A 26,382-nucleotide genomic window follows, 5' to 3' on the forward strand; every position below is an offset into this window, starting at 1 on the left:
GAAGAACGCCGAAGAAGAAAATCAGGAAGCAGGCACCATGAAATGTCTCATGGACAAGCAGCAATAGAAAGAGGCTACTCTGTCTGCAAGGACATGCTTGTTGAAAACTTGAAGGAGAACATTGTGCTTGTTTCAGGATGTGATGGATAAGTGTGCAGTAGATGAAGCCCTGCCAAAGGACCAAGGATGAGGTGTGTACAGTGCCTTGACTATAAGAAAAAGAACAAACTGCAAATTAAAAGAAAAAGGAGCCCCACCAACAAATAGAAGACATAATGTAACTATGTTGAATAAACAAGAAATGCCAGTTGTCTCTTTGTCTGACCTGACACTGCATGAGTGCAGAGTGCAACCTCCTCTCCCAGCTCTCCAGACCCCTACAGGACTGCATCCAGCTGTGATTGGCTGAGCTTAGAGCTTCCTGCAGCTCAGCACTGTTGCCTCGCAGGAAGTGAGGGCTGCTCAGGTTGATGGAGATCATCAGACACTTGTAGCTGTTGAAGGTCTTCTGCATTTCCTGCACAAAGGAAAGATGACAGTTGATATATGAAGGATAACTGACTGAGGAAAACAAATATTTAAAGTTCCTTCGTCCGAAAATGGACAAATAACGTCATAGTTTAGTATGTCATCTGAAAATGGAAAAAAAAAAGAGTTATAGTTTAGTATAGCGTCTGAAAATGGACAAAAAAACGACATAATTTAGTATGTCGTTCCAAAATGGACAAAAAAAGTCATAATTTAGTATGTCGTCCGAACACGGGCAAAAACGTCACAGTTTGGTATGTGGTCCGAAAACGGACAAAAAAGGTCATAGTTTAGTATGTGGTCCGAAAACGGGCAATAAACGTCACAGTTGAGTATGTGGTTCAAACATGGACAAAAAATGTCATACTTTGGTATGTCGTCCGAAAACGGACAAATAACGTCATAGTTTAGTATAGCGTCTGAAAATGGACAAAAAAAGTCATAGTTTAGTATGTGGTCCGAAAATGGACAATAAACGTCATACTTTGGTATGTCGTCCGAAAACGGACAAAAAAGGTCATAGTTTAGTATAGCGTCTGAAAATGGACAAAAAACGTCACAGTTTGGTATGTGGTCCGAAAATGGACAATAAACGTCATAGTTTAGTATGTTGTTCCAAAATGAACAAAAATGTCATACTTTGGTATGTCGTCCAAAAACAGACAAAAAAGGTCATAGTTTAGTATAGCGTCTGAAAATGGACAATAAACGTCATAGTTTAGTATGTTGTTCCAAAATGAACAAAAATGTCATACTTTGGTATGTCGTCCGAAAATGGACAAAGAAAAGTCATACCTTAGTATGTCGTCCGAAAACGGACAAAAAAGGTCATAGTTTAGTATAGCGTCTGAAAATGGACAAAAAAAGTCATAGTTTAGTATGTGGTCCGAAAATGGACAAAAACGTCACAGTTGAGTATGTGGTCCGAAAATGGACAATAAACGTCATAGTTTAGTATGTCGTTCCAAAATGGACAAAAAAAGTCATAATTTAGTATTTCGTCCGAACACTGACAAAAAACGTCATACTTTGGTATGTCGTCCGAAAATGGGCAATAAATGTCACAATTTAGTATGTCGTCCGAAAACGGACAAAAAAGGGCATAGTTTAGTATAGCGTCTGAAAATGGACAAAAAACCATCATAATTTAGTATATCGTTCCAAAATGGACAAAAAAAGTCATAGTTTAGTATGTCGTCCGAAAACGGACAAAAAAGGTCATAGTTTAGTATAGCGTCTGAAAATGGACAAAAACGTCACAGTTTAGTATGTGGTTCGAACATGGACAAAAACGTCATCGTTTGGTATGTCATTCCAAAAATGGACAAAAAACGTCATAGTTTAGTATGTCGTCCGAAAATGGACAAATAACGTCATAGTTTAGTATGTCATCTGAAACTGGAAAAAAAAAAGAGTTATAGTTTAGTATAGCGTCTGAAAATGGACAAAAAAACGACATAATTTAGTATGTCGTTCCAAAATGGACAAAAAAAGTCATAATTTAGTATTTCGTCCGAACACTGACAAAAAACGTCATACTTTGGTATGTCGTCCGAAAATGGGCAAAAACGTCATAGTTTGTCGTCCGAAAATGGACAAAAAAGGTCATAGTTTAGTATAGCGTCTGAAAATGGACAAAAAACGTCATCGTTTAGTCTGACGTCCAAAAAAGACAAAAAAACGACATAGTTTAGTATGTGGTCCGAAAATGGACAAAAACGTCATCGTTTAGTATGTCGTTCCAAAATGAACAAAAACGTCATACTTTGGTATGTCGTCCGAAAACTAACAAAAAAACGTCATAGTTTAGTATGTGGTTCGAACATGGACAAAAAATGTCATAGTTTGGTATGTGCTCCGAAAATGGACAAAAACGTCACAGTTGAGTATGTGGTTCAAACATGGACAAAAAATGTCATAGTTTAGTATGTGGTCCGAAAATGGACAATAAACGTCATAGTTTAGTATGTCGTTCCAAAATGAACAAAAACGTCATACTTTGGTATGTCGTCCGAAAACTAACAAAAAAGGTCATAGTTTAGTATAGCGTCTGAAAATGGACAAAAACGTCATAGTTTAGTATGTGGTCCGAACATGGACAAAAAATGTCACAGTTTAGTATAGCGTCTGAAAATGGACAAAAACGTCACAGTTTAGTATGTGGTTCGAACATGGACAAAAACGTCATCGTTTGGTATGTCATTCCAAAAATGGACAAAAAACGTCAGTTTAGTATGTCGTCCGAAAATGGACAAATAACGTCATAGTTTAGTATGTCATCTGAAACTGGAAAAAAAAAAAGAGTTATAGTTTAGTATAGCGTCTGAAAATGGACAAAAAACGACATAATTTAGTATGTCGTTCCAAAATGGACAAAAAAAGTCATAATTTAGTATTTCGTCCGAACACTGACAAAAAACGTCATACTTTGGTATGTCGTCCGAAAATGGACAAAGAAAAGTCATACCTTAGTATGTCGTCCGAAAATGGACAAAAACGTCATAGTTTAGTATGTGGTCCGAACATGGACAAAAAATGTCATAGTTTAGTATGTGGTCCGAAAATGGAAAAAAAACGTCATAGTTTAGTATGTGGTCCGAACATGGACAAAAAATGTCATAGTTTAGTATGTGGTCCAAAAATCGTCAAAAACGTCATAGTTTAGTATGTCGTCTGAAAATGGACAAAAAACATCATAGTTTAGCATATGGTCAGAAAATCGACAAAAAAACGTCGTACGTCGTATGATGTCCAAAAATGGACAAAAATGTCATAGTTTCGTATGTCGTCTGAAAACGGACAAAAAACGTGATACTTTGGTATGAGGTCCGAAAATGGACAGAAAAAGTCATAGCTTCGTATGTGGTCCGAAAATTAACAAAAAACCTCATAGTTTAGTATGCTGTCCGAAAATGGATAAAAACGTCAGTTTGGTATGTCATCTGAAAATGGACAAAAAGTCATAGTTTAGTATGTGGTCCGAAAATGGACAAAAAACATCATACTTTGGTATGTCTTCCAAAAATGGACAAAAAACGTCATAGTTTAGTGTGTCTTCCAAAAATGGACAAAAAATGTCATAGTTTAGTATGTGGTCCGAAAATGGACAAAAACGTCATACTTTGGTATGTCGTCCGAAAATGGACAAAAATGTCATAGTTTAGTATGTCGTTCCAAAATGGACAAAAAAAGTCATAATTTAGTATTTCGTGCGAACATGGACAAAAATGTCATCCTTTGGTATGTCGTCCGAAAATGGGACAAAAAAACGTCATAGTTTAGTATGCTGTCCGAAATCTCACCAAAAACGTCATAGGTTAGCATGTCGTCCAAAAATATCACATAAACATCACAGTTTAGTATGTCATCAAAAACGTTGTCAAAACATTGTCGTATAGTCATTTCAGTTTTCGTAAAAGGCAGCCTCTCTTACTTTTAGCTTCATGATGTTGACCTCGATATCTCGGATGCTGGTGGATGGAGCGATCCTCTGCAGCCTCTCCAGCTCAGGCAGCACTCGACCCAGCCAGGAAGTGACACCACAGAGGTCCGAGTTCAACTTCTGCCACTGGTCCAGGTCCTGCTTCACGTCCGGCTTGTTGGAGAACTTCTGGGCTTGTAGCAGCTCCCAGCGCTCAATCACAGCTGAGGAAACACGATGAACACGAACACAACTGAATCAAGTCTTAAAGAATGTTCGTGGAACCCCTCCAAGATTGAACTTATGTTAGCTAACCAATATAGTTTTCATGCTCATGTTGACCCTTTGTTAATTGTGACATTTATTTAAAATTATCAAAAGAAGAAACTATTAGCACCAAAGCCAGTAAAAATTGAAAAAAAAAGTCCTTCCAATGGTCCTTGACCTACACCCTGTCAGAAAAAATAAACCAAATCTAACCTTAAAATCAAAATCCCTTTCTTCTGCATGTTTCCTTCAAATATTCACCGAAAATAGAGTGTTGGAATCAACCATATCTTGTTAAAAACAAAAAAAATTCTCCACGCTTTGGTGCAACTGTAAAGTCATGACCGATTCATCTGTGACCAACAGTCGCGACTAAAATTCAGAGAGTTTCAATGTTGAACTGAAAGCAGTATGCCCACAGAGCAGATCAATAAAAGGAAAATCCAACCTACTGTATCAATAAAATAAAGTCAGCATGGTTAAGGAACAGTGAACAGAGGAGCAAGTTGTTGGAGATACATTCAGCATGGTGAAACATCTTTCTACGACCTCCATTGTTAATATGTGGACACCTAGGGACTAAAAATTGTCTTTAAAGTCTCCAAAATTAGGGAGAATTGGTCCAAAATTCCTTAAATTGTGACTTGGAAATTGCAATCTTTCGGTAAGCCGTAATTTTCGGCAAGCTGAATGTAATTTTGGACAGTTTTTAACTTCTTTTGGACAATTCTTAAGTCAATTTAGACAATTTCCTGTTACTTTACAGGAGTTTGAAGTTAATATGGGCAAATTTAGAGTCTGTTTTATGTTACTTTGGACAACTTTCAAGTTATTTTCAACAATTTCACAGTGAGAGGAAGTAAAAACCTATTGGATCAATAAATAAATGCAGCATGGCTCAGAAACAGTGAACAGAGTGAACAAGTTGTTGATAGATACATTCATCATGGTGAAATATCTTTCTACAGATGATGAGCAGAGCAGAGAGAAAAAGTTTGTAGAGGTTGTAAACATGGATATAGTTAAATATCTCTAAGATCTTTCTGTCATTGTATCGGTGTTCTCTCTTCTTCTCCATGGTTGTTCTGTTACCGTAGAGCTGCAGGACTTTACATTCCAGTGAATTTAAAGGTGATACTTGAGTGTCGTTCTGTTTCTACCTGTGCTGGTCTGTTTGTTGGCCATGCTGCTGGTCAGACCTCCATCCTCCAACTCCTCGTCATCGTTCAGGATCAGTTTGACTCTTTTTACGCTGTCGATGCTGCCGCTGCACTCCGACATCAGCTTCACCTGGAAACAGACACATTCACTGCTATCCTAAAGCCATTTAAGGTCCCAATGTCAGCATTTTTTTCCAATTATTAGTGATTTTAACTGATATCGATGAAATAAATCAAATTTTAAATGTGTTGTTTTTGACTCTGGTGCAGCAAATGAACACAAGAGGGCATCCTGATCCTGAAGTAGCCCATTGAGCACGGTAGTGTGACCAACTGGGACGATATGGAAAAGATCTAGCATCACACCTTCTACAATGAGCTGAGAGTTGTACCATGTAGAGCTGGTCAGTTGTGTACTATGGCGCAAAGATGACGGCAATGAGTTACTATTATTGTTTTTTCTTTTAATTAAACATGTAAAACAGAAAAAAACAAGATGATTTGAAGTTCTGTGTTGGTTGTGTTTTTCTCAGTTTTTAAGCAACATTTTAATTTTTTACAACAGATATCCATTGATTCCAAGTGTTCTATCTGTTCTTACGTAGCCCTGCTGGTTGAATGGAGTGCTGGTGTGTGTTGGGGATGAATTAATGCCTCGGATGATTTCTCTCGGAACCCATTTCCTCTCCGGAGAACCCGGTTGGTGCCAGTTGGGTGGGTCGGTCACCGACTTCACTGAGGAGACAGAAAATACAAAACAAGTGTGAAAAAAATAAAGCAAAATAACACGCAAAGATCAAAAACTGAGCAATAATGGAAAGACAGAAGGTGAAGTGTCTTTTGGCAAACACTGGACTTGTGCAAAAAATAAAGAATTTGTCAATAACATGCAAAAAAAACTCAAATCCATCACAAGCATCATGCAGGTGTCATGAACTTCATTCCTGCTGCAGTGCAAGAAGAACATCTGTGACTTCAGGTATGAATTTATTAGAATAATCAAAGACTGGATGTGATGGAGAACGCGGCTGGATGGATTTTTGTGGTTGCTACGAGACGGGATGCGGGTAAATGGAAGAAAAACGTCATAGTTTAGTATGTGGTCCGAAAAAGGATAAAAAACGTCATAGTTTAGTCTGTCGTCCGAAAAAGGATAAAAAAAGTCATAGTTTAGCATGTCGTCCGAAAATGGGCAAAAAACGTCATAGTTTAGTATGTCGTCCGAAAAAGACAAAAAAAGTCATAGTTTAGTATGTCATCTGAAAATGGGCAAAAAACGTCATAGTTTAGTCTGTCGTCCGAAAAAGGACAAAAAACATCATAGTTTAGTATGTCGTCCAAAAAAGACAAAAAACTGTCATAGTTTAGTCTGACGTCCGAAAAAGACAAAAAAACGACATAGTTTAGTATGTCGTCCAAAAAAGACAAAAAAACGTCATAGTTTAGTATGTCGTCCAAAAAAGACAAAAAACGTCATAGTTTAGTCTGACATCCGAAAAAGACAAAAAAACGACATAGTTTAGTATGTCGTCCGAAAAAGACAAAAAAAGTCATAGTTTAGTATGTCGTCTGAAAATGGGCAAAAAACGTCATAGTTTAGTCTGTCGTCCGAAAAAGGACAAAAACATCATAGTTTAGTATGTCATTCGAAAAAGACAAAAAACGTCATAGTTTAGTATGTCATTCGAAAAAGACAAAAAACGTCATAGTTTAGTCTGACGTCCAAAAGACAAAAAACCGTCATAGTTTAGTCTGTCGTCCGAAAAAGGACAAAAAACATCATAGTTTAGTATGTCATTCGAAAAAGACAAAAAAACGTCATAGTTTAGTATGTCATTCGAAAAAGACAAAAAACGTCATAGTTTAGTCTGACGTCCAAAAGACAAAAAACCGTCATAGTTTAGTCTGTCGTCCGAAAAAGACAAAAAACCGTCATAGTTTAGTATGTCATCCGAAAAAGACAAAAAAAACGACATAGTTTAGTATGTCGTCTGAAAATGGGCAAAAAACGTCATAGTTTAGTCTGTCGTCCGAAAAAGGACAAAAAACGTCATAGTTTAGTATGTCATCCAAAAAAGACAAAAAACCGTCATAGTTTAGTCTGACGTCCGAAAAAGACAAAAAAACGACATAGTTTAGTATGTCGTCCAAAAAAGGACAAAAAACGTCATAGTTTAGTATGTCGTCCAAAAAAGACAAAAAACGTCATAGTTTAGTCTGACGTCCGAAAAAGACAAAAAAACGTCATAGTTTAGTATGTCATCCGAAAAAGACAAAAAAACGTCATAGTTTAGTATGTCATTCGAAAAAGACAAAAAAAAGTCATAGTTTAGTCTGTCATTCGAAAAAGACAAAAGAACGTCATAGTTTAGTATGCCATCCGAAAAAGACAAAAAAACGTCATAGTTTAGTATGTCGTCCAAAAAAGACAAAAAACCGTCATAGTTTAGTCTGTCGTCCGAAAAAGACAAAAAAAACGTCATAGTTTAGCCTGTCGTCCAAAAAAGACAAAAAATGCCATAGTTTAGTATGTCGTCCAAAAACACAAAAAAAGTCATAATTTAGTATGTGGTCCGAAAATGGACAAAAAAACCGTCATAGTTTAGTATGTCGTCCGAAAAAGACAAAAAAAACGTCATAGTTTAGTATGTCGTCCGAAAAAGGACAAAAAACGTCATAGTTTAGTATGTCGTCCAAAAAAGACAAAAAACATCATAGTTTAGTATGTCGTCCAAAAAAGACAAAAAACTGTCATAGTTTAGTCTGACGTCCGAAAAAGACAAAAAAACGACATAGTTTAGTATGTCGTCCAAAAAAGACAAAAAAACGTCATAGTTTAGTATGTCGTCCAAAAAAGACAAAAAACGTCATAGTTTAGTCTGACATCCGAAAAAGACAAAAAAACGACATAGTTTAGTATGTCGTCCAAAAAAGACAAAAAAACGTCATAGTTTAGTATGTCATCTGAAAAAGACAAAAAAACGTCATAGTTTAGTATGTCATTCGAAAAAGACAAAAAAAAGTCATAGTTTAGTATGTCATTCGAAAAAGACAAAAGAACGTCATAGTTTAGTATGTCATCCGAAAAAGACAAAAAACGTCATAGTTTAGTATGTCGTCCAAAAAAGACAAAAAACCGTCATAGTTTAGTCTGTCGTCCAAAAAAGACAAAAATGCCATAGTTTAGTATGTCGTCCAAAAAAGACAAAAAAACGTCATAGTTTAGTATGTCATTCGAAAAAGACAAAAAACGTCATAGTTTAGCCTGTCGTCCAAAAAAGACAAAAAATGCCATAGTTTAGTATGTCGTCCAAAAAACACAAAAAAAGTCATAATTTAGTATGTGGTCCGAAAATGGACAAAAAAAACGTCATAGTTTAGTATGTCGTCCGAAAAAGACAAAAAAACGTCATAGTTTAGTATGTCGTCCGAAAAAGGACAAAAAACGACATAGTTTAGTATGTCGTCCAAAAAAGACAAAAAACGTCATAGTTTAGTCTGACGTCCAAAAAAGACAAAAAACCGTCATAGTTTAGTCTGTCGTCCGAAAAAGACAATAAACCGTCATAGTTTAGTATGTCATCCGAAAAAGACAAAAAAACGACATAGTTTAGTATGTCGTCTGAAAATGGGCAAAAAACGTCATAGTTTAGTCTGTCGTCCGAAAAAGTACAAAAAACGTCATAGTTTAGTATGTCGTCCAAAAAAGACAAAAAACCGTCATAGTTTAGTATGACGTCCAAAAAAGACAAAAAACCGTCATAGTTTAGTCTGTCGTCCGAAAAAGACAAAAAACCGTCATAGTTTAGTATGTCATCCGAAAAAGACAAAAAAACGACATAGTTTAGTATGTCGTCTGAAAATGGGCAAAAAACGTCATAGTTTAGTCTGTCGTCCGAAAAAGGACAAAAACCGTCATAGTTTAGTCTGTCGTCCGAAAAAGACAAAAAACCGTCATAGTTTAGTATGTCATCCGAAAAAGACAAAAAAACGTCATAGTTTAGTATGTCGTCCGAAAATGGACAAAAAACGTCAGTTTAGTCTGTCGTCCGAAAAAGACAAAAAAAACGTCATAGTTTAGCCTGTCGTCCAAAAAAGACAAAAAAAGTCATAATTTAGTATGTGGTCCGAAAATGGACAAAAAAAACGTCATAGTTTAGTATGTCGTCCGAAAAAGACAAAAAAACGTCATAGTTTTAGTATGTCGTCCGAAAAAGGACAAAAAACGACATAGTTTAGTATGTCGTCCGAAAAAGATAAAAAAAGTCATAGTTTAGTCTGACGTCCGAAAAAGACAAAAAAACGACATAGTTTAGTATGTCATCCAAAAAAGACAAAAAAACGTCATAGTTTATTCTGTCGTCCGAAAAAGACAAAAAAACGTCATAGTTTAGTATGTCATCCAAAAAAGACAAAAAACGTCAGTTTAGTCTGTCATCCGAAAAAGACAAAAAAAACGTCATAGTTTAGCCTGTCGTCCAAAAAAGACAAAAAATGCCATAGTTTAGTATGTCGTCCAAAAAACACAAAAAAAGTCATAATTTAGTATGTGGTCCGAAAATGGACAAAAAAAACGTCATAGTTTAGTATGTCGTCCGAAAAAGACAAAAAATGTCATAGTTTAGTACGTCGTCCGCAAATGGGCAAAAAATGTCATACTTTAGTATGCGGTCCGAAAATGAAAAATTAAGTCATTTTTTTATCTGAAAATGGAAGAAAAACCTCATAGTTTAGTATGTGGTCCGAAAATGGACAAAACGGATGCGGGCAAACGACCACACAGCGATGCAGCAGACATGCAGGAGGCAGCTTCGCCTACCAGATGCTGCTCTCGCCGCCGTGACAGTCGCTTCAACGAAACTCTCTGAGCTTTCTGTCACCTTCACATCTGGAATAAAGAGGGAGGTTAGTGGACAGACGGCTGCTCTGAAGGATCAGAGAAGGTCGGAAACTTTGGGAAGTTAATATTAGTAGATGCTAGAAAAGGGAATGAAAAAGGCAAGAAAGGAACTATCATGGTTGAAATTAAAGGATCTGCAGGACAATTATTCCAGCCTAAATCACTACATTTTTAGAACAATTTCTCCTCATCTCTGATCTACCTGGAACAAGATTGTAGTGGAATTTTAGCTTCATGATGTCGTCACCACCGCGCTTCAACAGACTATAATACATATTTACTATTTAAGAATATAACCCAACAAATATAATTATTAAGACCGTACAGCGTTGATATATAATTATGGAAACTGACCTGAATAATTTAGAGCTGTTTTTTTTTTTAGTATTTGCTCTTACCTTTGTCATTATTTTCAGATTTTACATCATTTAATATGACAACATCTGGAGATTTTTTTATATCAAGGAAAAAGACTTTCATTATTATGATTTTTTTGGTGTTTTTACAGAACTCTTATAACAGAATACTGGTTGTAGACATGTATTTTCATAGTTATGTAGAGGAGATCGAGTGGAATATAGAAACACAGAAAAATACATAGAAAATATAGAAATAATAAGTGTGTAAAATTGCCAAATAATGTGTGTGTTTAAATCAGAAAAAAGCATTGAAGCCATTATTATTTTCTGACTTTCATTTGGAGAATCTATTTTAAAATTCCACTACTTGGATAAACTATCAATATTTGTGTTTTTGCTACAATTTGTCAGTTATGAAAGTCCAACAAAAAACAGCATTTTTGTGACCACGTACTTCATATTTGAAGTGTTTTATATGCTCATCATGATGCTGCCTCCACCATGCTTCACATGATGGCTTCAACACTGAATAACCAACAGTAAACAGAGGGTCTAAGTTACCTGACAGAGCGCTGAAGAAAGTGGCGTCCTCATCGTCCTCGTGCGATGAAGAGCCTCCCACGTCCACCGTATGATCCCACTCCAGAGGGATGGAGTCCACGCTGACCGGCGTCTCTCGGCCCGACCGCTCCAAGGGAGGAGCTAACAGGTGACACATAACCTGTCGACTCGCTGAGACTCCGCCCACCACCGCCGGAGCTTCATATTCCTCCTTCTTCCTCCTTGTCTCCGTCCAGGAAGCACTGTTGGTCAGATCCGGAGAGTCTTCCAGGTCGGTGTCTCGGTCCGACATCTCCCGGTCCTCCTCCAGAACCTGAGGGAGGATGATAAAAACTGAACTGCGTGTACGCTCATATGTAGTAAGTTTAGTGAGTTCATTGTCTGTGTTTACAGCTTCTTCTCAGCATGATTTGATTAATTAAACCCAAGAAGAGTAGTTTGGTGTCACAGCCTGCACTGTTTGGACCTCTACTGGTTCTACCTACCGGCCGTCTGTTGACCAGCCGGTGGTGGAATCGAGCCACCCGCCCAAACACCTCCTGGCAGTACGAGTGGAGCTCCTCCAGCTCATCTTCGATCAGAACGGCGTCCAGAGGAGAGCTCTTCTGGATCAGGTTCTCCCCGAACACAATCAGGGCGTCGATCTTGTTGGTGTTGAGGGTGATTTCCTGCTGGAAGCCCTGAAGGACGAGGAGAAACCAGACAGATGTAAACATGTGGGAACTTTAGATCTTTCAGTTTGAAGGAGGTTTTAAAACTTACATTGAGCTGCCTCATCTTGTCCTCGATGTCGCTCTCTGAGAAATGCTCCACGTTGGTGAGCTGAAGGTCCATCTCCGTTAACCAGACCAGGATCGCTTCACGAGTTCCCTCAAAGTCTTCTCTCTGGGAGGTGAAGTGCTGAGGAGAACAAACAGAGAAAGAGATCCATTCAGCATGGTGAAACAGCTCTCTGGACTAGTGGGAAAACCAGCGAGTTTGTAAAAATATAGTTATATATTTTTGGTAAGTGGAGTCTCCATGATGTTGGTAAACATAATACACACACGTATATATATATATATATACAATCCTGAAAATTCCTGAAAATAAATGGTGCCAAATTTGGTGTAATATTCTAACATTTAACAGTACAGCGAGAGAAAAAAAACTTGTAAAATAACTTTATACAGAATTTATATTTTTGTTGTTTTTTGTGGATTTAGATACAATAAAATGTTCCATTTGGTGTGTTGTGTTTTTTTTGACTCGATATTATCTGAGTTAAGAAAAAGAGGAAAATATCTAAAATAACAGCTGAAAAAAAATTACTATTTTCCAGTTAATTTCTTATTTTATTGTTATTTTTTAGTTAGTATACATACAGTTCCTTTAAAATAATGGCAATTATCTGTAAAATAATATAAATAATAGATGTTATTTTGCTAATTTAAATACTACGACAGTATAATAAACAAATGATGCAAAAGAAGAAATTATTGATTTTTGATGTTCACAGTGTTATTTTTAGTGTTAATATGGTGATTAATATTTTTCCCTATGCTTTTATTAGCTACTACCTGGAATTAACAAAACTGTGAAATTTGTAAAACAACAGCAAACTGTTTAAAAAAAAAATCACAGTTGAATACAATAACAACAGGTTCCCTCGTGTGTGAATTTCTGTTTTTCACTCGTACATTAAGCTGCTGCTCGGCTCTGTTTACCCACAATGTGAGTTTGTTTTCTGGGAGGTCAACCAGCAGCCACTTCTTTGATCACATTCCACCGCTACAGACCAACATCCTCCATCTGCTCACCGCCACATGTCACAACAAAAGCCTCCCTGTGAAAACGTGATGCTTCGTCACCGTCTGACAGGCGACCTCAATCCTGACGGCTTAAAGTGGAGCCCAGAGCGGTGAGATGACAAACAGATCGGCTCAAAGATACGCTCTGACGGTTGATTCCTGATTCCTGTCTCCATCGTATAAAAGAACATTACCGCCTCCATCGTTTGCCGCTTTAAATGTCCTCATTTTAATTTACTGTCTTGAACATTACACAAAAAGTGTTCATCTGCCCAGTAAGTTTTCCCCTTTTATTACCTTTCAAATGTCAATGTAGTTTGGCTTTTCTACCAAAATAAAGACTTTTTCATGTCAAAGAGAAAACTAGATTCTATGAAGGAATTAATAAAAAATATAAAAGTTAAAAAGTGACTGCATAAGTACCATAGTGCATCATGATGCTGCCACCACCATGCTTCACGATGAGGATGGTGTATTTGCAATGATGTCCAGTGTTTAGTCTGAAGGACATAAAGCTCCATCCTGGTCTCCTCAGACCAAAGAACCTTCTTCAGGTGTCTTCAGAGTCTCCACATGTCTTCAGGTGAACTCTAGTCCACATTTAATTTGAACTTTTTCAACAGTCTTATTTGTCTCCATAAAGCTTTGACTGGTCAACTCAACCTTGTAACTGCATCAGAGAAGTCATAGTGGTCTTGCTGGTCCATATTGGAAAACTTTCAAGAGGTGTCTATTAGGGCTGGACCCGAATATCCGAATATTCGTTCGATTCGGCGGTATCCGGACATTAATATTCGCCCCTGCCCCCCCGGGCGGACGTTACCGGGCGGAACAAATATTCGGCGTTACTGTCTTCCCTCCGCCTTCGGCTCACATCGGCTCATCCCGTAGTGTGATCACATAAACATATACACATATGTCTAATACATATACACATATGTCTCTGTGAACACCCCTCCTCCCCCAGACGAAAATAGGAATATTTGGAGCTGGTCTCCTCCCTTCGCCCCACTTCAGCTCATCCCTTAAAGTCGGTGTGGTTCTGGAGAATAGCCCGCTGGTAAGTCCCTGTCCGAACATGGTCCTGCATCATGCTCTGCTGCTGGGAGAGGTAGCCATAAAACTGGAAATACTGTGCAGCAGAGGACTCCTCTGTTCTGTCACTGAACACTGAGTGCTCAGTAAGATGTCCACGACAATTCTTCAGGAGGTTATAAAAGGACTGTAAGGAGACCAGACGAATGGATCCAAATACTCAGGCAGGTCTCCTCCAGTCCGGGAGACCAGACGAATGGATCCGAATATCCCCCCCGTCGGATGTTACGGGGCGGAACGAATATTCGGATATTTGTCTTTAATAGGGCCCAAATATTTGGAGACCAGAAACCACTATTCGGGCCAGCCCTAGTGTCTATGCTTTCTATAGATGAACCTTCGTTCTCACCTTTAGTCTCCGTAGAACCGCCGCCACCCTCCTCTGCAGACTGTCCCACCGCTGGTTCCCTTCGTGCACCATGACTTTCAGTTTGCTGGCAGCGTCGGTTCGGTTCTCTCGGGCCAGACGGCGGTACTGTTTGTTGACCAGCTCCAGCTGAGTCAGACGTTCATGGACCTGCCGCTGGAATGCCTGCGAGGAGATGAATGAAAGAGTTAGTCAAAACGATTCAAGAAAGACCAGTGTTTTAACATAAGGTGTTGAATTACACGCAGAAAAAAGGACATCAAAAGAACAAACAACAGATGAACACAACAGTCCTACACTGATGCATTTAAAGAGGTTTAAAACTGGACATGTTCAGCAGAACACAGTAAGTTAAGATTAAAACGCTCTGTAAGATTCTACTTCAGAGATTTCATCTAGAAATGGTTGGTATGACTCAGATTCTGATCAACTATGGAATATTGTAAGCACTTTTTACACATTTTACATCTTCTACGGTTATGTTCTTTGAGGTTATTTGACATCTTTTTGTGGTCATGCTGTATCTTTTTATGTATTTGTGGTCATTTTACATCTCTTTACTTTCATTTAGTGTCCGTTTGTGGTCATTTCCTGTCTCTTTTGTGATTTTTTGCATCTCTTTAATGTTGTTTTGTGTCTTTGATGAAATTTTTTTGTCTCTTTCATGTAATTTTGTGTCTACCTGAGGTCATTTTGTCTCTTTGTGGCTGTTCTGTGTCTAAAAATTTGCTTTGTGTCTCTTTAACCCTTTAAGCTTCAGTCAATTCCAGCCGTTTTCAGTACAAAAAATCGCTAATATTCTATTTTTAAATAAAAAAAAATTACGAAAAATACGGGGAATATTGGACGCGCATCGGGAGGTGCATTTCCTTGAAAACGACCGATTCGGGGATTTTATACCGACTTCAGGACATGTTTTGGACAAAATAGTTTACTGGCTTGTGTCATCTGATGTAAAAGGTTGGATTATGGCCGTTTTTTGTGGAATCTTTTTTGTGTGTGTAATAATAAACCCGGAAATGTGAGTCGCGCTGTGTGCTTTGAAGCCGTGTATAGAGAACGGATGGATGAATATTTGTTTTTGTCGGACAAATGTGTTTTTCTCACCCGCTGTGGTAATCGCATCTGAAAGTGGTTTATACCGGCAGATTCATGAGAATCTAAGCTTTCCATCGGTGTATAGTGTTTGTATAATCGGGTTTGCACCCGTCGGACATTCTTGAAATTCCTATGCAAATTAGTAGGTGTACCGCCGGCGGTACACTGAAGCTTAAAGGGTTAATGTCATTTTGGTTGTCTGTTTAAGGCTATTCTGAGTCTTTCTGTGGTCAGGTTGTACTGAAGGAACCTCGGACAGTTACAATGATCTGTCTAACATTCATAAACCGTCTTTAATCTCCAGTCAGACATGTTGGATCTGCTCTCAACCCACAACAAACCTCCACCGGTGCTTCTCAGGAGGATTAACAGTCATTTCCAGTCTCTTTATGAATCTTTCTAATGATTCCTCTCCCACAGCTTCCATTACAGCCAGCATAAAACACCACATATAGGTCACTGGTATCTACCGAGCAGCGGTATTTACTCTGGATCCCTGTTGCTGTAGGGATGAAGGCAGAGTGCAGATTAACCAACACTAATCTGGGTTTCTAATCCACAGTGACACATCAAAGGTTGCTGCTGAGTCTCAGCACAACAAGACACCTGAACCTGGATCTGAAGCAGCTCTGGACATGCTTTCATTTAGAGTTTGACGAATTAGAAACATCTGAGGATGATGATATTTGAAGCAGAACCAAGTAAAAGACAAACAGGAAGTAAAGAGAAGAACTAAAGCTTCTGCTTCATCGTTGGTTCCAGATGTTCATATTGATCTTTAGAGCAATTTTCAACAACTGCCTGATGGATATATTTTACATTTGCAGCAGATATTAATGCTCCTCACAGTCAGAATTAGATCTACGGTTGCAGTTTCAGTTGAAATGTGAAATTTAAATACATCTTTAAAAATGGAAATTTTTAAGGAAAATGAAAATTGGGTTTTTATTCTTTTTAAGTCAATGCATAGAAGAAAAATGGAAATTTAATGAGAAATTTGCTTTAAAAATGGCATTTTTTAAGGAAAACTACATAAATTAAAATGTTTTTCTCTGTAAGTTAAAGAAAAGGACAAAATTGTAGATTTTTATCAGTTTAAAGCAAAATGCTTGAGAAATTTACATTTTCTCTTTTACATTGACTTGGAAAAGAGAAACATGCAAATTTATCGACCAATTTGCTTGAAAAATGACAATTTGTAAACAAAACTACTTAGTAAATTCAGGTTTTTCTTCTGTATAAGTCAGTTTATTGGAAAAAATTGTAGATTTACTGAGCAGTTTTCCTTAAAACCAGCATTTATGATCCAGAGAATCAACCTGTTAAAAGTCTAAATGCTTGATTTTCCTCTAAATTCGTCTTCATTCTGAAATACCAACTTCAGTAAAACCTGCAGAGCACAGACCTAAAAACTCCTGATCTGAACCTACTTACGAAGAATAAGCTTCATGTTTTAGGTCTCAGTTATGAGGACAACCAAACCAAAGTGCTGTAAAGACGTGACAAGACGATAAACAGACTCAGACTAAGTTTCCTGACCTCGAACTTCTTGAGTTCCTCCTTGGCACAGGTGTAGAGGACGTTGGACGAGTCTGGATTAGCGGCAATGAATTCGGCCGACTTCAGCCAGTCTTCAAACCGAGAGTAGTCATCCAGGAACTTACACCAGAGACGCCATGTTTCCTCGATCCTGAGGGCAACAAGACAGGAAACGGCACTTTTTATCCATTTGTCATGATTAAAGTTGACTGAGAAACCTGGTAAAACCTTTCTTTAGATGAAATGCCCTCTAGGGAATGAGGTTTTTTAGGTAGGCTTCTGTTCATTTGGTGTTAAAATGAAGCCGTCCAGCGCTCACCTCATCCTCCTCTCCATGGACATGGCACAGATGTTCCTCCAGCGTCGGTCCAGACTTCTGGTCGTCTGTTGGATCGAGTCGCTTTCCGAGTCGCTGCCGCAGGCGTCGGCATCGTGAAGCAGGACGTCGCACAACGTCAACACCGACGCTACGCTCTCGGTGTGCTGCTCGATGTCCCGCTGTAGGTCCTGAAACCGCAAAAATACACTTTTAGACGGACAGGTTTCAGTGCATGAAGACTCCTGTGTTCACTCTTGCAGCCGAGTTTTGTTCATGGTTGAGATATTTTAGAGTTTTCAAGTCAATCTGGAAAAATTCTGAAATTTTCATTTACTTTGGAACATGTTTAAGTACTTTAAGACTAATTTTAAAGTCATCTTGGGCAGGTTTCTGTTCCTGAAGACTCTTGTTTTCACTCTTGCAGATAGTTTTCAAGTCATTTGGACAAATTTCAAACAAATTTTGCACAATTTGGCGAAGGTCTTGTCATTTTGGACGTATGGGAAGTCACTTTGGACAATTTTAAAACATGTTCGACCGGTTTTAATTCATTGTGGACAATTTTTTAGCTCATTTTGGACACGTTTTTGTCACTGCGGACCAACACCTTTCAATTAATTTTGGTCTTGTTTAGAGTCATTCTGGACAATTTTCAACTCATACTGGACACTCTTAATGCCAACAACAGAACATTTGGTGAGTTTTCAAGTTAATCTGGACAAATGGAGACCCATTGGACAAATTTTCAACTAATTTTGGACAAGTTTTTGTCGCTTTGAACACATTTTAAGTCATTGTGGGTAAGTTACGGATCATTGTGGACACGTTAAACAATTTTTAGACTTATTTCCAACATGTTTATGACATTTTTGGTAATTTTGACTCACTCTGGAGATGTTTCAAATTTTTCGGATGTTTTAATTCATTGCTGACAAATTTTAAACTCACTTTGGACTCGCTTTTATCCTTCTGAACCAAATTTGAATCCTTTTTAAAGATGTTTCAACTAATGGTCTAGTTTTGAGTCATTCTGGGCAATTTTCAAGTGATTTTGGATGGACAGGTTTGAGTGTGTTCACAGCTAATGGAGTGTTGTCAAACAAAATAGGTCCTAAAATTACACAAAAATTCAGAATTCTTGCAAAAACAATATTAACTTTTAATAGGAAGAATTAAAGCCACAGCTACAGAATTATACTGGACTTATTTTTCATTAAATGTTTAAATAAAACACATAGGATGAAGTGATTTTGATGAAATATCACCATTTAAAGCTCAGACTGATGGTGAAAAAATTTAGATGAGTGTTTCTCAAAGTCTACAAACTACTTCTAGAGAAGCATTTCTTTTCTTTCACACAAAAAAAACTACAGAAAAAGTTGGAATTGGAAAAACGGTATTAAATGTTGTTGCTTCTTGATTTGATTTAGTTTGAGCTAAGTCACGGCTACAGATTAAACTTGGAAAAGAGTCAAATTAAGGATTAAATCTTAATAAAAAATGTTAATCTATAAAGTTTACCAGCATCAATAATAACGTAATGTATCTGTGTGCTATTTTCTGGTCATTCGTGTTGATTTTGTTTCATAATGTGCAAAAAAATCCAGTGCAAAGACAGATTGTTTTAGTTTTAAACGTTAGACGTCTGTTTTAGGAGCTTTTATTTTGGAAACAGAACAACTTAGAGCTTCCTTCCACTGAATAAAAACCAAACATCTCAATAATCGACTCTGTTTGTGATTTTCTTTCTGTCTCTGGGCGTTCACAGCTCTGTTTTTTCCTTTTTGCAGCACTTTTCGTCGCCTCTCGTCTCGTTCCAAGTCGCCCCTCTCCGTGGGGTTGCCATGGCGACGGGTGAAAGCTTAAAGAGCCCATCCAGCAGGACTCATTTGGTCCTCTAATGGAGGAACAGGAGAAGTCCCGGCTCTTTCAGCCCAAAAACTCTCCACATCTGTCTGTCATCTGTCTCCATTTCCTCCTTAGTGCCTGGAAGCGTTTCTCTCGTCACGCCGAAGCTTTTTTCCCTTCAGACGCCGTCGTGTCCAAAACCAGACAGCAGCTCACCGACAATTTGGTTTGCACATTTAAAGTCTAGTTTTCCTGCCACTGTGAGATTTGTCAGAGTCTGAATAGAGGAAAATTATTAGAAAGAAATATTTAATGTTTTCTCAAATGAAAAATCTCCTCCAGAGCTGAAAGATGAGGACAGCACGGAAAAACAGAAAGAAGCTGCTGGAATCTGAAAGTTTTTCCTTCATAAGTTACTCATATCGATTGATTTATTATTAAAATGTTTGGCAAATTATTTAAACTTTTTCTGTTTGTCTTCATTTCTGACAATTTCTAATAAATTTATGTTCAATCAAAAAAAAAAAAAAAAAACGCAGTTGAGGACAAAGTTATGATCCCACTTTGAAAATTAAATTTCAGGCAAAAATATTTCCAAAGTGCTTCTTAACACAGGAAGGAATTTTTACATTTAATACAAAAGATTAAGATTACATGATCATTTATTTAATAATAATACATTATTATTAGCTTAATTTTTTTTGAATAAATAATACAAAATATTCGAGATTTCCCAAGAAAACTAGAGTTAAAAATTCCTAAAATTCCACAATATTTCAAATATTTTTCTCTTTAGCTGCATATTAAATTATTGGAGGTAGTCCTCTATACCAAGTGGTATTTTAATGACCAAATATTTAATAATTGGTGCCACAGAAACATTTTAAAGTTCTAAAATTGTTAAAATCCTGCAGAAAATTTGATTTACGGACCCAATGTAACAAATTCACTACAATTTGAATTTTGTCTGAAATCAAATAACACAGAAATGTCAGTTTTAAATATTAAGTTGGTGTAAAAATTAACGCCACAACTCAGCAAATCAGTGTTGGCAACTTTAAAAGTTTAATCGGAATCACTAAAGTTTTGCAAACATACATTTAATTAACTTCTTAATTGGTTTACTGGATTAGAGTGCAGAAAATTTCAGATTTTTTTCTGAAAAGTTTGCTTTAAATTTAAAGGTTCAAGGTTTCTAATCAACACAATAAATACCTTAGTTTTAGTCGTAAACACTGGAATCAGACTTCTGCTAAAAGCCGAGAAAGAAAACCTCAAACTGAGTCTGAACCGGCTTCATGTTCTGCTGAATATTTTCCTCCAAACCAGGAAGTTTTTCTGTAAATGGACGACGGGCTGGAGCCTCTCTGGACCTCCTCATGAGCTCTGCCTCTCCGTACATTTAGCTTCCGTAAACCCAGCAGGATGGTCGTCCTCCTCGCTGGGATTTTACTTTGCTGCTCTCATTACCGTTATTCTGCTGGAAATAAAGGCTCCGGTTCTGCTTTGTGAAGCCCCAAAAGAGCTTTTTAGGCTTTTTTCCTCCACCTGGAAGAAGCTCGGCGGCTTTAGAGACGAGCAAAGTGCTGCTATTTTGTGGATTTTAAAGTTTTTCTTTATTATTCTGCTGCAGAGAAACACACGAGTCTTCTGTTGGGTTTCATTATTTGAAGTTTTATCAGTTTCCTCTTTATAAAAAGCGCTTTAGATACCAAACCAGCAACAATCTGCAACCAATAAGGTGAAAAATTAAACAATATTTACCTCATTAATTCATCTCTTAAGCAGAATCTGGAAATAAACTGATTAAAACTGGTTTATTTAAAAGTCTATGTTACTGTTTGCTTCCATCCACTAAAACACCAAAACTCAACTTTACATGAAAAATCTGTGGAATTCACCTTTTAGTTTCATTACAATGCATTTTTTAAGCTTTCTTTATGATCTTTCCTGCTAAAAATGCAACCAGAAGACTTTAAAGTGGTGCAATCTAAAACATTAAAATTGGACAAATTCATCAACAAATCAGCCTTTAAAGACGTTTCTGCTGATGCATGCAGCTGTTTTCTTGATGTTTTAACTACAACCTCTCTGTTATTTTAGTGCAATTTCATCTTTTTAAACATATGCTGCTGTCTTTAACTTTACATGCTTCTTTTGAAACCAGAATTATACTCATGTGGGCACAACATGGACATTTAGTCGTTTTAAATGCAGTGAAATGAAATTTACCTATTCTGAGATGGATGGATGGATGTATAGATAGATAGACTATAGATGGATGGATGGATGGATGGATGGATAGACTATGGATGGATGGATGGATAGATGGATGATGTATAGATAGACTATGGATGGATGGATGGATGGATGGATGGACTATCAATGGATGGATGGATGGATAGATGGATGATAGATGATGGATGATAGATGGATGGATAATAGATGGATGGATGGATGGATAGATGGATGGATGATAGATGGATGGATGGATGATAGATGGATGGACAGATGGATGGATGGATGTATAGATAGACAGACTATAGATGGATGGATGGATGGATGATAGACTATGGATGGATGGATGGATAGATGGATGATGTATAGATAGACTATGGATGGATGGATGGACTATCAATGGATGGATGGATGGATAGATGGATGATAGATGATAGATGGATGGATAATAGATGGATGGATGGATGGATGGATAGATGGATGGATAGATGGATGGATGATAGATGGATGGACAGATGGATGGATGGATGATAGATGGATGGATGATAGATGGATGGATGGATGGATAGACGATGGATAGATGGATGGATGGATGATGTATAGATAGACTATGGATGGATGGATGGATGGATGGATGGACTATCAATGGATGGATGGATGGATAGATGGATGATAGATGATGGATGATAGATGGATGGATAATAGATGGATGGATGGATGGATGGATAGATGGATGGATGGATGGATGATAAATGGATGGATGATAGATGGATGGACAGATGGATGGATGGATGTATAGATAGATAGACTATAGATGGATGGATGGATGGATAGACTAGGGATGGATAGATGGATAGATGGATGATGTATAGATAGACTATGGATGGATGGATGGACTATCAATGGATGGATGGATGGATAGATGGATGATAGATGATGGATGATAGATGGATGGATAATAGATGGATGGATGGATGGATAGATGATGGATAGATGGATGGATGATAGATGGATGGACAGATGGATGGATGGATGATAGATGGATGGATGATAGATGGATGGATGGATGGATAGACGATGGATGGATGGATGGATGGATGGATGATGTTTAGATAGACTATGGATGGATGGATGGATGGATGGACTATCAATGGATGGATGGATGTATAGATAGACTATAGATGGATGGATGGATGGATGATAGATGGATGGATGATAGATGGATGGATGGATGGATGGATAGATGGATGGATGGATGGATGACAGATGGATGGATGGACAGATGGATGGATGGATGATAGATGGATGGATGATAGATGGATGGATGGACAGATGGATGGATGGATGATAGATGGATGGATGGATGGATGGATGGATGGATGATAGATGGATGGATGATAGATGGATGGATGGACAGATGGATGGATGGATGATAGATGGATGGATAGATACTTTATTATGGAAGGAACAAATTAGCTTTTTCCCTGTTTCCTCAAGAGGTTTCAGTTTTTTTTCAGTACATTAGAATTTGCTCTTAATGATTTGCATGTAAGAATAAAGGTTAAATACTAAAAATAACACGAGCAGCACTCAGAGAGCAGTACTCCTCCAAGGCTGTTCTGTCGTATCATTTCCAACGGATGAAATCTTGAAAAGAATCTGTGGCAGAATGTGTCCATTAATGGATGTATCCACAAACAGAATGAGTACAGGCGTGTGTCATGCATGTGTACGTTATGCACGGATATCGGATCTGGTTTTTCATGTTTGGTTCCACCAACCCCTAGGCTAGGCTCAGTTTTATGATCAAATGATCAACATTAATGAAGCAAATCTGGAAAAACTCTCGTGATGTTTTTAGCAAAACTGGAAATTTTTCTACAAAAAGTTGTCCAGTGGACGTCATTCTTCACACCAAAAGCTGCTCCAACGTCTTAATAAACTTAAAATCAACGTTTATCTCGACCCACCTGCTGCTCGGCCAGCTTCCTCTGGATCTCGTCGCTGTGGCAGACGTTGTAAACCACCGGTTTGGCGAGTTCGGCCTCGATCCGAGACAACCAAGTCCTCAGGTTGCTCATGTTCTTGTCCAGCTGCTGAACCGTCACCAGAGTCTCCTTCAGCTTCCTCACCCTGAAGACAAACAGAACATCAGGAAAACTCAACCATCATCTAAACATGTCATTTTATTCATTCCTGTAGTCTTTTCTATGTTTTTCTGGTTGGAAATGAATCCAAAACACCAAAACTCAAGTTCTTCTGCAGACATAAAGAGAAAGTCTCTGCAAGAAACTGTGCTTTTGTTTAGGACTATTTTCAGCGGCGGATGAATCTACATTTGGTTGTCTAGAGAATATCTGGTACATGGATGTGTTTCTAATAGTTTTTTTGTGGCACAGAGGGATTCACATACAATAATCAATAAAAAAATATGGAGAAGTAAGATCTAAACCTGCATTAAAACAGACTTTTGAATCAACAGGTAGGCTAAAAACTAGCTACAGCAGCTAACGCTAATGTTACAGCTGCTAATCACGTCAGTCCAACAAATTCCTTTAGTTTTCAGAATCAACAAGCACATTGTTCAACAATAAGATCTGTAAAGTTTATTTATGTTTCTCTACATTATTTTGTCTCATATTAGAGCCTCAGCACAGAAAAATAAACACTAAACTTGCTCAAAATGTCATAAAACTTGTCCAGTTTGCCTCAAACATCCAATAAAAACTCCAGCATGAACACATCTGCATGTCAATGAGTCCGTTTTTTTGTATCAAATGTAATGTAGTTGTGACTCCACTGTGACATCCAGCCTGCTAATTGCTACTTGAAGCTTTAATCATAATTGCAAATTAAATGTTTTTTGAAGTAAAATGCCAAAAAAAGTTTCTCAGTTTCTACAAATTATGATTCCAATTTTTAAAATAAATCATTTCCAAGAAGATCCCGTCTTAAAAACTCAATTTACTACAGGACGATGTTGACAAAAGCGTCTCAGTGCAGTTTTTTTTGGCATCAAATCTCATCTAACTGGACTCTACTGTGACATCCAGCTTGCTAATGGCTACTTGCAGTTTTAATTATTATTCCAACATTTGTTTATTTTTTGCTATCAAATGGAAAAACTAGTTTCTCAACTCTGACAGATTCCGATTCCACTGTGCAAAATAAATAATTACTAAGAAGATCATGTCTCGGAAGTGTTAATAAAAGCGTCTCAGTTCATTTTTTTGTATCTGATTTACAAAATCAGATACTTGCAGCTTTAATTATCATTGCAAATTAAATGTTTTTTGCTATTAAATGGCAAAAAGTTTCTCAGCTCTCAAAGATTCTGACTCCAGTGTTCAAAATAAATAATTTCCAAGAAGATCACGCCTCAGAAATGCCTCAGTGCAGTTTTTTTTTTTCTGCATCTCATGTGATTACTACTCAGAAACGTCCAGCTTCAGCCTCCTCCCTGCCGTCATTAACCCTCAGCTCCTCCCCGTAGATTAAATCTGCAGCAGGTTTGCTCTTCTGTCTGGGAATCTGCCTTCGTTGTGGCGTGTGAGCCTCGGCCGACCTACATCTGACGGCCGTCCACATTCCAGTTCAGCTCTCTGACCTACATCAGCTCATTCCTCTGCACACAACAACACAACGCAGCAGAGGAGGCGGGACACGACAACATGCGACTACAACACTTTAAACTCATACTACTTAACAGCTCAATAAAATCACCAGCATTTCTCCTTATTGCTGCTAATTCTTTCATTTCTGTGTTTTTTTCCCAGTTGTAATGCATGGGCTTTTCTCTTCTACTCTCTTTAAATTTGCACACACATCAGGACCGGCAAAAAATCTGATATTTTCAGGGACATGGCTCACTAGCGCCCCCTGTAATAATATGACAACACAACCCCCAAACCACATTTCAGCTACAGCTATGAAATTTGGCACACATCTGCAACACATCAGGATGCATAAAAAAGCCTCCTGCACACACACCCAAAACCCAACAGGAAGTCGGCCATTTTGAATTCTGTGTCGTATTTTGGACGATTTTGGACCAATTTCTGCAGGTTTTCAGAAGATAGAAATTCAAACAGGCTAACCCCGACAAAGCTGAAATTTGGCAGGAATGTACATCAGGCATGGGTGGCCAAAAGCGAGTAAAATGCTCTGCAGAAGTCTGAGAGTGTGGAAATGGCGACCAACGGAATTTTGATGTTTTGCCATGAAACAGGAAGTGATGTAGATGAAACTGTACATGTGTGATCAGACTCTGGTCCTGATGAATGTTAGATGATTAAAGAGTCTCCTGGAAATGATGATATAATATTTTCTGATGTCACAGGCTGCAGAATTCACAGATTTCAGATTTATTTTGCTGCTGAATCCTTAATTAATTGGACAAACCACCTGAAAAATCCAACATTCACCAGAGAACCCTCAGAGTCAATACTTTCAACTGTAATTTGCTAAATTTATGGTTTCATTCACAGGTTCGGTTTTTAAACCCAAAATATTTAACTTTTAGATTTGATTTCTCCTCCCATCCTTCATTTCTTTACACCTTCAACAGGAATAAAAATGCAGATAAATGCTTTGCTCTTTTTCCATCAAGATGATCTACTGCAGCTTCCAAATTATAGAAAGTGTTCAATTTTATGATCATTTCTCACTTTTTAGTTTGCTGCTGAAGCTCTATAAAGTTTAAATCCAGAACATCAGCGCTCTGTTTAATCCATATTTTAGCTGCACGTTTTGCTAAAAATGCCCATTATTGAATGTTTTAGCTCATGTGTGGTGAAGCGAAACCAATGTTTAAGCAGAGATTCATGCATTTTAAAGGCAAGAAGTGTTCACACTCTTTATTTCTAACAATGTTTTGTAACCGACTGGAAACA

At 37.7% G+C, this 26,382-nt stretch overlaps 1 protein-coding gene across 1 annotated transcript in view; it reads right to left on the minus strand.

Moving 5' to 3' along the window:
• syne2b (spectrin repeat containing, nuclear envelope 2b) overlaps positions 1-26,382 on the minus strand; it is a 196,732-nt gene that overhangs the window by 5,965 nt on the left and 164,385 nt on the right. The window contains exons 110-121 of the mRNA XM_051946040.1: positions 23,461-23,623; positions 17,405-17,592; positions 17,086-17,236; positions 14,431-14,613; positions 11,959-12,096; positions 11,682-11,876; positions 11,197-11,509; positions 10,196-10,264; positions 5,978-6,111; positions 5,377-5,506; positions 3,962-4,173; positions 326-517 (exon numbers count right to left, since the gene is read on the minus strand). Of these exons, the coding sequence (XP_051802000.1) occupies positions 326-517; positions 3,962-4,173; positions 5,377-5,506; positions 5,978-6,111; positions 10,196-10,264; positions 11,197-11,509; positions 11,682-11,876; positions 11,959-12,096; positions 14,431-14,613; positions 17,086-17,236; positions 17,405-17,592; positions 23,461-23,623 (2,068 nt within the window). The remainder of the gene's footprint in view (positions 1-325; positions 518-3,961; positions 4,174-5,376; positions 5,507-5,977; positions 6,112-10,195; positions 10,265-11,196; positions 11,510-11,681; positions 11,877-11,958; positions 12,097-14,430; positions 14,614-17,085; positions 17,237-17,404; positions 17,593-23,460; positions 23,624-26,382) is intronic.

Source organism: Acanthochromis polyacanthus, chromosome 1 (assembly GCF_021347895.1).
Source record: "Acanthochromis polyacanthus isolate Apoly-LR-REF ecotype Palm Island chromosome 1, KAUST_Apoly_ChrSc, whole genome shotgun sequence".
Classification (NCBI taxonomy): Eukaryota; Metazoa; Chordata; class Actinopteri; family Pomacentridae; genus Acanthochromis; species Acanthochromis polyacanthus.